The following is a 12,446-nucleotide window of genomic DNA, read 5'->3' as shown; positions in this document are numbered from 1 at the left end:
GATATAATGTACAATATGCTGTTCTGACATTATATCTTAGTCTTCTGTTTGTAGATTCTGCCTTGTATTTGGTTTTCATGATTATCCACTTGTTTCCAAATTATATTTGAGCTCACTCACGCCATTTACATTTTATTTCTCATTGCAGAACTAATGAAGTAATTCAAATCCTTTCATTTTGAATTTTTAGTAACTTGAAATTTTGAGACGTTTAATAATGTTTAGAGTATTGTAGACTTTGGTGTCTTTGGGAATTTTTGCCCCCCAGAACTTTAAAATAGATTTCAAAAAAGAAGATGTAATGTTAACTTGGAAATTTTTTCATTTTGTGTTTCTTAGAGCAGTCTTCTGCTTGGCCTGAGTTAGCTTAAAAAGTAGCAATGCATAATCATCATAATAAATACATATTACCACTAAACAATTTATTTTCAAGTCATTTTGGGTAATAATCAAAAAGAACACAATTTCAATATATCTGATCTCATAATAATAACTCTTTGGAGGTAATTTAATAAAATATTTTTATCACTGCCTTACAGTGTTAGTAATGCTTTTCGTTCTTAAAAGGAAAATATTTTTTAAAATCTCAATTTGTATAACTGAATATAATTCTTAGAGTTGTTTATAAGTATTCAGAGAATGGTATGAAATTAGTTGTGTCTCAATGTTATGATTAATTCTCCACTCAACCAAAAAGTATTAATTGGGTATAGACTGTGCCCCATAGTGTATTAGGCATTGAAAGGGTTCAGAAGAGGAGTGTGGGCTTATTTGATACATATGGATGGAGTATCTTCAGCTTGTAGGCACTATGCTAGACAGGAGGAGGCTATAAAGATGAGATTTAAGAGCAGCTTCTATCTCAGAGGAAAGTATTAAAATAACTAAAATACAAAGCACATGCATGATCCTTTCTGATCATGCCTAGTCTTCTAGTCAGAAATCTGGGACTTAATATAGATTTCTCTTCTCTCTCACTTTTCACAGCCAAGAAATTCTTAGGCACATTGATTCAGCCTCTCAAATATCTTCCAGTTCATCACCTCTTCCCCATCAATACTACCCTAAGTCAGACCCCATCAGCTCTCACTTAGGCTTTTGATGATGCACTCAACTCTTAGGGCAGCTTGCTCTGCTCTCACTGCCCTCTCCTCTGTCTTCCCTGTTGCTGACCTGGCTATCTTTCTCACATGCACCTCTGATGTACTATTCCTCTCATTAAATCCCTTTAGTGCCAGTCTGTCAATACAGTCTGCCTAAAGAATGGCCTTGTACGTATGTAGTCCGTTTTGTAAATTGGAAGTACTTTTTCCCTTGCACTTGGGCTCTAACAAGGCTGAGCAACCTGTAGCAATTTAAAGGTGCCATGTGTTCATGTGTCTAGATGGAATGCCTGCTCTCTCCTACCCACGAAGTTTCAGGGGCGCTTTCCTCTGTGACCCACTGCCTTTTATGTGAGTGGCTCGTATGGGACTCTCATAGTTGACTTATTTACCACGTTTCCCCAAAAACAAGACCTAGCCAGACAATCAGCTCTAATGCGTCTTTTGGAGCAAAAATTAATATAAGACCCAGTCTTATGTTAGATAAGACCCTGTGTTATATTATAGTTAAATAAGACGGGGTCTTATACTAATTTTTGCTCCAAAGGATGCATTAGAGCTGATTGTCCAGCTAGGTCTTTTCGGGGAAACATGGTATTTGCATGTCTGTTAGACTGTAAGGGCCTTCAGCGCAGGAGCTGAATCTTAACTTCCCAGAGCCTAGCACAGGGCCTGGCATACAATGGAGCTTTGAATGTTTGAACCAGTCAATTAATTAATTAATCCATATATTCAAAAATTGTCTCAAAGAGGAGTCTTTACATATGTATTAATATTGATAGAAAATTGGCTAATTAAATTTCTAATTCTTGTGCAAAAAGACATTGTTCTCTCTCACTTTCTATTCGTATACTAAAAAGTATTCTCAAACCTCCTTGTAGCTTCTAGACCAATACTTTACTAGTCGTTCATTTGGGATAGAAATTGGAGTTACAAATTTCCAGAGTCCTTTTTTCTTTCTCAGTTATAGTTGATATTTAATGTTAAATTGGTTCAGGTGTACAGCATAGTGGTTGGACATTTATATAACTTACAAGGTGATCCTTCCCTGTAAGTCTTAGTACCCATCTAGCACTGTGCTTAGTTATTACAATATTATTGACTATATTCTCTATGCTGTACTTTACATCCCCATGACTATTTAATAACTGCCGATTTGTACTTCTTAATCCCTTTCCCTTTTTCACCCAGCCCCCCAACCCTTCCCCTCTGGCAGCCATCAGTTTGTTACAGAGTTCTTTTAAAGGAAGTCACCTTCTAGAAAAGCCCATAAAAGTATATTTGCTTATTTTAGGTTAACCAAATGGATCCTTTCTAAAACTATCCATAACTTGTTTTTTGAAACAGTTTTTTTTTTAAATCCTCATTGTATGTTGCCTTGAATTGGTTTAACTGTGACAACTCTTACTGAATCTGGGCTCATACTTTTTTTCTCTTCTAGGAATTGGACAGTCCCTTTCGATTATATGGGCTGACAATGAATCCTCTGCTTTATAACATCACCCAGGTTGTCATCCTGTCAGCCGTTTCTGGTGTTATCAGTGACTTGCTTGGATTTAATTTAAAGGTAAGAGCTTGCAGGTATTCTTTCTGACTTAGTACCCTATTCCATTTTTGTGACATTTATTTTCCTCTAGCACTCCTTTGAGATCTCACATGCACAGTCATGGAATCATGTGGATAATATTGTACACAATTAGTGAAAATAATTTCACATTTAATTTCAAAGAATGATGAGCATTGTTGGTTTATAATACTGTTGGAACTCCTAATTTGGAACAGTATTCATTAGAAATAGGACTCTTGTGTAGGGTAAGTGGAGGGATTTAGTTTTACTCATATAATCGGAATCTGAGTTAGGTGACAAAAAAATGAAAAAAGGCCTACTTAGTTTTTTGGCCAAAAGTGATATTATTTATCTATATAGTAATGCATACGTGCTCCAACATATGTTCAGCTGTTAGTGAATAAGTTGTAGAACATTCATATCAAGCAAGTTGTATATGTATATTGCCACTTCTTAGAAAACAAAGCAAGAGAAATGTGATTTTCCCTTTATTTAAGGTGAACTCTTCTTGAAAATGAAAGGATAAAGAAGTTTAAATAGTAGAACCAACACTTGTTTATGAATGAAATTGAGATAAAAAATAGTGTTATGTGATATAATTTAATAAGTTGTGATATTAAAACTGGCTCTAATGGTTACTGCTTCTGTTATTTTTTCACTAGCTGTGGAAGATTAAGTCATGACAATTCAGAGAAAAGAAGATGTAGCCTCTTTTCCAGAATAAGAGTACCAACTAAGCTGCCTGAAAGCAGTCACTGACTCTGCTTCAGGGTCTCAGCTGGGAAATTGAAGTGTTTACATCAGACTGTCTTGTGCAATTCTTATATTTATTTTACTTGTTCACTGTTTTTTTTTTTTACATTTATTTTAGTCTTTATATTTTATTTGTAGCATTGATGTACTTAGTTGTTGATGAAAGGGTGATAAAACTGATATCCAGATACTTGAGATCCTGGTAATTGCTCACAAATAATTGATAAAACAACAAATCGTGAGAATAGGAGCCATTGCTAAGCACTGTTTCTCCACCGGTGCTGTGAACTTGCCTTACTTGAGGAAACTTCTTTAACTTTGGAATATTGCATTGGACTCTGCTAGACACGTAAAGCATTTTCTTCGGTAAATCAACATCCAGTCAGGGGTTTCTTTTGAATTATTTTGGAACAATGCCAGGATCTAAACTGATTAAGCTGCAGTTAAGCACCCTTCAGTATTAATATATATGGTATTACATAACCGGTCAACAAAGTGCTCTTTGATAAAACTCTTAATAGAGCAATAAGTGTAAATGGGTACCATACTGGAAGATATTTTGATAAAATTTACTAGTAATAATTGTATTTATTTGAAACACTGGGCTGTTTGCACAGCTCGAACTGTGCATGCTCAAAATGTGCACTTTTTAAACTTGTTACTTTTAATGCGTATCTTTATATGGGATATGTTATAGTGTACTAGGGCATGATATGGTATCCTTTTGAGTGAGGTATATACTCATCTCACAAGTGAAGTGCCTACTGATATTACTAAAGTACATTATGTTTACTCAAGTATAATAATTTTCTCCCCATGGTACACTATAGTGTCTGCTGTTCATGCCACACTCAAATGAACAATTTAACAATAAGGTAAAAAACCAATAAAATAGTCCCCTGATTGATAGTTGTAAAAGCACTGGTATACCCAAATTTTCAAAAAAGACAACTTAAGCTTACAAATTCTGTCCTCCAAACCTAATCTGGTACATCCCTCCCTCCCCCCTCCAAAAACGTAAGGGCTATTTTAGATGCTTTTAACCTGGAAAGTTAACCACCTCCACCCCCAACCCCCAAATAATTTGCCAAGTGTCCAAATGAGAACTTATCATGTTGGCATGTTAGGCAAATAGAGCAAATATGGTAGTATCTTACATTGGACCTTGATTTTAAGTTGTTATATTTGTACAATCAAGAATATTTTAGGAAATAAATGAGACATGAAATGTTTTTGCCATTTTTTTTAAAACTGAGCATCTAGTTTCTAAAACAAAGAATTTATTTGAAACAATCTAGAACTTTTGGTGCAAGATGTATCGTGTTGAATATCCTCACATTTTTAAACCACATTTTAGGGGATTTAAAACAATTAATTGTAAATGTCTTATTTGGTGCAGTTCTAATCCCCAAATCACAATCTTAAGATCAGGAATGTGTAGAGAACAGAGCCATGTCATAATATCACTTTGCTCCTACCATTCCTTTTGATCAACCTCAGTCCAGCCTCTCTAGTATATTTTCTTTCTGGAGAAAACAACAAAAGCATTTTGTTTTATTTGCCTGTGTTCTACTATGTTTAATAATGACCAAAGTGCATTCTGAGTTTTTTCAAGGAATGTATTACTGGAGCTTTAAGAGCATACTTATTTTCTCATGTGAAAAATTAGGCTGTGTCTGATATGTTTCTTCCTCTATTGTCTAATGTTAAGGTTGTTTTTAGGAATTATATTTTATAAACTTTTTCAAAATAAGGTACATACCTATACAGAACTTAACATTTTGCACAGACAATGTCAAATATATTTTGAGAAAAAAAGTACAGCATGAGTTCTGTTAGGAATAAAAGATGAAACTATTGTATCACACGCACACACACACACACACAAACTTATTTCAGAATGGAAATATTTTTGAGAAAAGTAGCTGAGTATACAGATTTAGGAAAATGCTTGTTTTGGATTGGAGTTCATTTAAACTTAGGTGGGAGTTGACTTATTGAGTACCGTATACCTCTCAAGAACTTATTAATATTACGTTGAATGATTTCATTAATTGGGCAGCAGTAGAATCCTAAAGGGAAAGAGTTATTTTAAGCAATTTCAGAACGTTAATGGAAGTGTTTTCAAAGCAAAAAAAATTTGACATTGCTGCTTTTAAAAATACCACAAATGTAAGAAATTGAAAGAAATTGTAACATATCATAATATAGAAAAGGCAGCTTAAAGATAGAATTGTGGCAGATGTTGTGTGTTAACTGTTTTTTTGCCACGTGTGGCATTTGAAAGTTTGAACAGCAAGTTTAAAATAAACCATTCTATGACTGACATTGTTAAATTTAAACTGGAGGTGTTTTTTAAAAGTTTTTCAAGTCATATACATGTCTATGGAGATTTTGTACTGCCTATAGCATAAACTTTAGTTTTAACTATTAGATTTAAGTGGAGTGGAAATAAATTTTTTAAAACTTCCCAACAATCAAATTTTGTTATGATTCTCAGAACATGAAAGCATAATATGTACACCGACCTTTTATCACCAGAATGTTGTGACATCATTAATGTTTGCTTGTTTGTCTGCATCTAAATACTGAAAACTGGCTGTAGCCTGAGGGACTGACACTCATTTTCAGAGGAAAGTGGTGTTTTTAATCAAACAGTTTTTCCATGAGAATTCAGCCTGAGAGATCATGGCCAACAGTAAGATGGGTGAGCATTCTGATTGGCACAGGTATGCATAGGACTTAAATTAATCAGGGTCAATTAATTCCAGTACATTTTCAAATGAACTTTATGCTTAGAATTGGCGCTTTTAATGAGTCTTCCTTCAGACTGCAAAGTAGAGCAATATGCCTGGCGCCTCTTTAATTGACTGTATGGCTTAGAACACTCCTTCTCAACCTTTTTTTTCTGCCACGCCTATACTAAGGATACCACGAATGTTCACAAAGGCTGTGGCTCCCACGGTGCTTACTTCCTGAGGAGCAGACTGCAGATCTAGGAGGGTGTACAGGTGTACTTTCAAAAAAGTTACCCAAGCGATTTGGAAAATTTGTCCCACCTGTCATTCCTCACTACACTGAGAATCACTGTCTTACGATGGGGAATTTTTTAGAATGTAAATTCCATGAGATTTTAACTGCATTCACCACTGTATTCTCAGCATATAAAACAGTGCCTGATATTTAGAAAAATCACGATCTGTTTGCTGAATGAGTGAATGAATGAATGAGTGAATGAATTGAAGCAAATACGATTCACACCACCTACTCCAAAGCCCTCATTTCACCAGATGAAAAATCTTAGGCCACAAAAAAGTTAAGAAGCTTGCCCAACGTGCACAACTAGTTAATCAGAGCCCACATGCTGTTTTATTTCCTTTGAGGGTAGTACCGTGTTTCCCCGAAAATAAGACCTAGACGGACCATCAGGTCTAATGTGTCTTTTTGAGCAACAATTATATAACACCCGGTCTTACATTATTTGAGACCAGGTCTTATAGTAAAATAAGACTTATATTAAGGGTCTTATATTAATTTTTGCTCCAAAAGATGCATTAGAGCTGATGGTCCGGCTAGGTCTTATTTTTGAAGAAACACAGGAGCACATCGGTACCTCTTGACTGATCAAAGTACTTAATCATAGGCAAATTCTGGAGAGAGCAAAGATATTGATAAATTATCTGTCCATATTTGTAGTGAGGTCATGTATAAGCTAATAAGCCTTGGCAATGGAGAAATAATTTTTTGACACCTCCCTATTCAACTCTGCAGTGTCGCCTGTGGAAAGAGCGTATGCTTTGGAGTCAGACTTTTTACAATCTTGGGCAAATTACTTTACCTCTGTGAGCTCTAGTTTTCTAAAAAATTACTGAGAGTAATACCTATCTTACAGGGCTAGCAGGAGGATTAATGAGATAACATGTAAACAACCTAGCGCAGGAAATGACATGTATTGGTTGTACAGAAATATTGCTTCTTCCTCCTTCAAATAAGTAATGGCCTCGAACAGTACACAGAAATTTCCTAGTTAAACCATTCCTGTTACATAAGATGTCATATGCATCCCTGCCAAATATGAGCCATAATTAAGAATCATGCTTCATACAAATTATCATTCATGAATTCTTTTACAAGGGGTCGACATTTAATTCCCTTTCTTCATAAATAGGCAGACTGAAATGTGGAAGGGAACTTTTCCCAATCTTTTGTAAGCCTACATATTATTTCCAATTATGAACAATTTTGCTAAAATCTCAGGTGCATATATTCCATTCATATCTTATTATTAGATCTCTGCTTCGTCTATATGTGGATTCCCACACCAACACCCTAGAGTCTTTATTGTCTGCCTGGTCTCAACCCTTAACCTTCAGTTGTCTGCTCACTGTTCATGCTTTGACTTGCTGGAAAACATCTGACTTGACTTTCTACAAATCGTGCTTATCAAGATGTTACTGGAGGGCCGGCCCGGTGGCTCAGGCGGTTAGAGCTCCATGCTCCTAATGCCGAAGGCTGCCAGTTCAATTTCCACATGGGCCAGTGGGCTCTCTACCACACGGTTGCCGGTTCGATTCCTCAACTCCTGCAAGGTGGGCTGTGCCCCCTGCAATTAACAACAGCGACTGGACCTGGAGCTGAGCTGCGCCCTCCACAACTAAGATTGAAAGGACAACAACTTGACTTGGAAAGAGTCCTGGAAGTACACACTGTTCCCCAATAATGTCCAGTTACCCTACCCCAATAAAATCTTTTTTAAAAAAAGATACTACTGGAATTTCTGGGTCCTGTATTTGGCATTTAAAAAAAATAAATTTCTTGTCCATTTATATGCTCCCTGCCATGGCTCTCCTAACCTCTTTTATCATCCTCAAGCTACTCCCTCTCATCCTGTTGGCGTTTTTTCTTCTCTAACTTTACTGAAAAGATAAGAATCATCACGCGTGAATTCTATCATCTTCTCCCTTCGGCTCTGTGGAAGACGTTGCTCTCTGAGGCCAGCTCCCCATCAGTGCTCAGAGTCCTGTCCCTGCCCTCCTGTATGATTCCTCCTCAGTGGTTCCCCCCCTTGCCGTCCTCTTTAATCTTTTCCTTGCCTGATTTTACGTTACAAACCATCTAGATTTCAATGAGAGGCGCTTGAATCTAGAGTAGGAGAGCACTGTTTCCAGTTTATAGGTTGGATGACACTATAAAGGCTTGCCACCTTCTCGAGGCTCATGTGAACGAAGCAGGAAGTTGCTTCTTTGTGTTTATCCAGTTCTGTTGGACGACATCACTTTTCTCTCAGCCACAGCTGAATGGGTCAGTGGTTGGTGCCACATCATGGGCCTGCGAGTAACCTGTGAGACCCTCTGGCACAGGAGCTTAGCCCAGGACAGGAACTCACTCTGCCCTTGACGGTGACTTGCTGACCAGTCCGAATCTGTTGTTGCAACTTTGTGTCTACACAGTGCTAAGCAGGGAGACCTGCCAGAAGAGCAACAGACCCAAAAGAAGCCATGAATGAAGCAGAACCATGAAGTACTGGAGAAGAGCAGGGATAGTGGAGAAGGCAGAAGAAATGAACAGAAACTGCCCAAAGCTGAGGACCAGTGGTAGCTTGGCGGGTGTGCTGGTGGTTTGGTAGAACTGTCTCAGGCTGTGCGAGCATCATCTTGTGCCCTGAGTTGTGAGGCCAGTTCTTACCAAAAACTGAAGTAACCAAGGGATGACTTTCAACGTGAACAAGCTTCACACATTTGGCTGGCTGTTTAATCTTAACCCCCTTTTTCTCCTCTAATTGCTTCTCCTTCTCTGTTTTTCTACTCTCATGCACTCAAGATAGTACTTGGCTATCTATGCTATCTGCCCTTTCAACATTTCGGCCTCCTGTGCCTACAAAATAGTTACCAATCTCAGTGCTAAGAGTTTTGCTTGTTCCTTTTCATGTTATTCAATTCTGTGTATTCGGCAATGATCTGAAATTTAAATTAGTGGTTTGTTTTCTTTTTTGTCTTTTAAAGCTAAATCCAACTCATACAGCTAAATGTAATCACTGACTTTCTGTAGTTATTTAATAATCTCCCTGACAGGTTTTCAGGAGTTTGGGGCTCTCTTAGTCAAATCTCTTACAAGTTTTCATCAATTATTTATATAGGGGAATTTCTGGTTTTCTCAACCTTGGTACTAAGAAATGTGCATTAAGGCAAAATATCTAATTTCCTCTTCCAGCAGGAAATAGCCTGCCACTTAGGGAAAGTGCTTAGTTCAGTGCCTGGCACAAAGTCATCTGACGATAACTATTAACTATTAGCATTATTATTTTTATCAGCATCCCTTTTGGATAATCGGCAAGGATCTCAGTAAATTAAAGAAATTATGCAACTGGAAAATGAACTGCAGCAACTGAAGCTTTCGGAAGAAAAATCTAAATTGTTAAACGGATGAAAAATTGGCTTTGGGAGAAAGCACTTGGATTACTCAATATGGAAATGAGGAAAAAAATGGAAGACTTCATTTGTCTTTAAGCATGTGACAGCTTGCAATGATAGTCCTGACCAATCCCAGGATTTAAAACAACAGATAGTGACTTGAATTGCATTGTGAAATTTTGGTTAGTCACACCCACTAAAAGTATCCAGTACGTACTCAGTACAGAATGTTAATGGAAGTTGTGGGCGTCCCTACCCTGGAGATGCTTTAGGCAGTTGTGTGGTTCACCTGCTTAGAGGAAAGGACGGGCGTATTTGACGCATTGGGTCCTCCTCAACTTCATGATTCTCCATGTGCTTCTATCACTTAGTGGGTGAGCCTGAAAATCATCTTTTCTCATCTACAATGGTATAGTTTTCATCTCAGTCGAATATGCAGTGAGATGTGGCATCAGGAACCTAAGTGTGTGTCTTTCCTTTTAGACTGATTTCCTAGGTGACCTGTAGTCGCCATTTATCCTGTATCTGAATAAAGATGGGATGGGGTTAGAATTTCTTGATCTAGTCTCATTCAGCTTTACCATTCTGAGACATTTTTTCTTCATATTTTTTTCTGTACTGTTATGAGAATTAGAATTAAGAATTCTTTTACTTTGAGAGTAGACTGCGGTTGTAATCTAATGTAAATAATTTACAAGCATCTAGTTTCTAAAAGGAAATTAAAAGGTTTTCTTGAGAAATGTAGCTATTTCATTATTCTAACAGAAGTCTGTTTTAATCGGTTTTAATTTGAGGGACCTGTTTTTCATGGGACGGGTAATTTAGAACACACACCCTTGTTTCTGACCATGGCCCATCTCTTTAGCAAATTAGGTATTTGTTTTGGGTTGGTGGGATTAAGCAATCACCCTAAAGCAGAGCCTTGGCGTTCAGGCAAGAACATTGGTGTTGGTGTTCAGTTTAATGTGAAATCAGTGTCTTAATTTAGCCATTTTACCATCTGACCATGGAGTTAATCAGACCACATCTCATGATAGGGCCTTATTTAAAACTCTAGGGACAGAAGTTTCTTCTTGCATTGATCTCCCACCCATACAGCTCTTGGTGGCAACTTTTTTCTTTTCTACAGGCTTGCCTCATCCTAAATTGGTGAATCCTGGGATTGGGAGATGGGATCTTTGACTGATTTCCATTTCATTCTCTCCATGCTCCACTCCTGACCACGTTCTAGACTGAATGCCACCTTGCCAGATAGTGACAGAACCTCTGCTCGTGGCTCTTTGTGCATTGTTTAGTTTGGCCTTCTGTTTACAACTTACCTTTTCTACCCTCTTTAAGCATCTTATTAAAAGGTGAGGTAGACATATAATGTAAACCAGGCATTTAAACAGTGTCTCATGGCTTCACCATTTTCTCTTTCCTCCTGCACCTTCCTATTTTCTACCCATCCCCTTCTGCCTACTTCTGTTTGCTCTGTTCTCCACTCAACCACAGAATAACCCCTGGGAGCTCTAAGGTCATATGGATCTTTGAGTTCATGAGTCCAGAGACAGAAACAAAGGTGCACTCTTGCCTCATCCAGAGGCCCAATCCCTTGAAGACTTCCATTGGCTTAGCTTGGGTCACCTGCTCTCCTTTGAACAAATGACCTTAAACAGGGCCACGGAGAACCACGATTGGCCAGACTGGGTCATGTGCCCACTCCTTTGGCAGGGAGTGGAAGACAAATGAGCATTGGCAGCCCCATCAGAACCCCAGAATGAGACAGGCAGCGCAGTGCTGGGCAGACTGGACTTGCGAAGTGTCATCAAGTGAAGCAGACTATGTGTTCATGGTTTGAAATAGAAATATAACTCTGTGACTATTACAGCATCGTTAGGAGTTTGATGTTTTCTTCTGAGTCACCCAATTCTCTTCTTAGGAACAGTTTCATCTTTTGCTGTTGCTTCTCAGGTGTGTCATCTGCATGGTTTAGAGTTCACCTTTGTTCTGAGCCCTGTTACCAACTTCTGTTCTGCGAAGAACAGAGTCAGCCGCACCCAGCATTCCCAGCCAGCGATTCCAAGTCCTGCCAACACATTCGTGCTTCCTTTCAACTCTAAATCTTGTGTACCGGAATCTTTTCTTGAACTTCGATATGTAAGAGATGCAGAGTCAGAGTTGACATAAAAAGACTGCAAATCATTAAAAAATCGAAGAGAATGATCTCGATGTGGAGTCCTCATCAGATTTAATGTTTAGTTGATCACCTCCAGCCTTCTTGGAAGTGCAAAGTAGAGTGCACACAGGTGAAGGATTTATTCACTGCACCAGAAATGCTTCGTGTTCAAGACACTGCTTTCCCTGAGACAGTAGCGTCTAGTCAAAACCTCTCTCTGCTAATCCACTTTGGAATCTCATTCCTGTGTTTTTCCCTTTTGTCCAGAAGGACTGAACAAAAATGGAGACTCTGAATCTGTTTGCTTGCGAAAATAAAATCTATAGTGTTATTTTAGTCATAGATCATAGAATACAACTTATCACGTACATATTATATTTAGATTGGGACTATTCAAAGTGAAAAGGCAACATACCAGGTGGTGGTTATATTCTAGCAAAGAAACTTGCATTTGG

The 12,446-nt window shown here is 37.9% G+C and overlaps 1 protein-coding gene across 6 annotated transcripts in view; it reads left to right on the top strand.

The window, feature by feature from the left end:
* The window catches only part of PHTF2 (putative homeodomain transcription factor 2), a 107,641-nt gene extending 101,739 nt beyond the window's left edge, over positions 1 to 5,902 (top strand). For 5 of the 6 annotated variants that reach the window (XM_081080116.1, XM_081080120.1, XM_081080117.1 and 2 more), the window contains 2 exons: positions 2,545 to 2,670; positions 3,333 to 5,902. In XM_081080116.1, coding sequence (XP_080936242.1) covers positions 2,545 to 2,670; positions 3,333 to 3,353 — 147 coding nt within the window. In that variant the 3' untranslated portion in view covers positions 3,354 to 5,902. The remainder of the gene's footprint in view (positions 1 to 2,544; positions 2,671 to 3,332) is intronic. The other variant, XR_013995375.1, reaches the window with a different exon arrangement.
* The last annotated feature ends 6,544 nt before the right edge of the window (positions 5,903 to 12,446 follow it).

This window comes from Rhinolophus hipposideros, assembly GCF_964194185.1.
Source record: "Rhinolophus hipposideros genome assembly, chromosome: 18".
NCBI classification, from domain to species: domain Eukaryota; kingdom Metazoa; phylum Chordata; class Mammalia; order Chiroptera; family Rhinolophidae; genus Rhinolophus; species Rhinolophus hipposideros.
The sequence above is the reverse complement of the archived record's forward strand: the minus strand, read 5'-3'. Positions and strand labels throughout refer to the sequence as shown.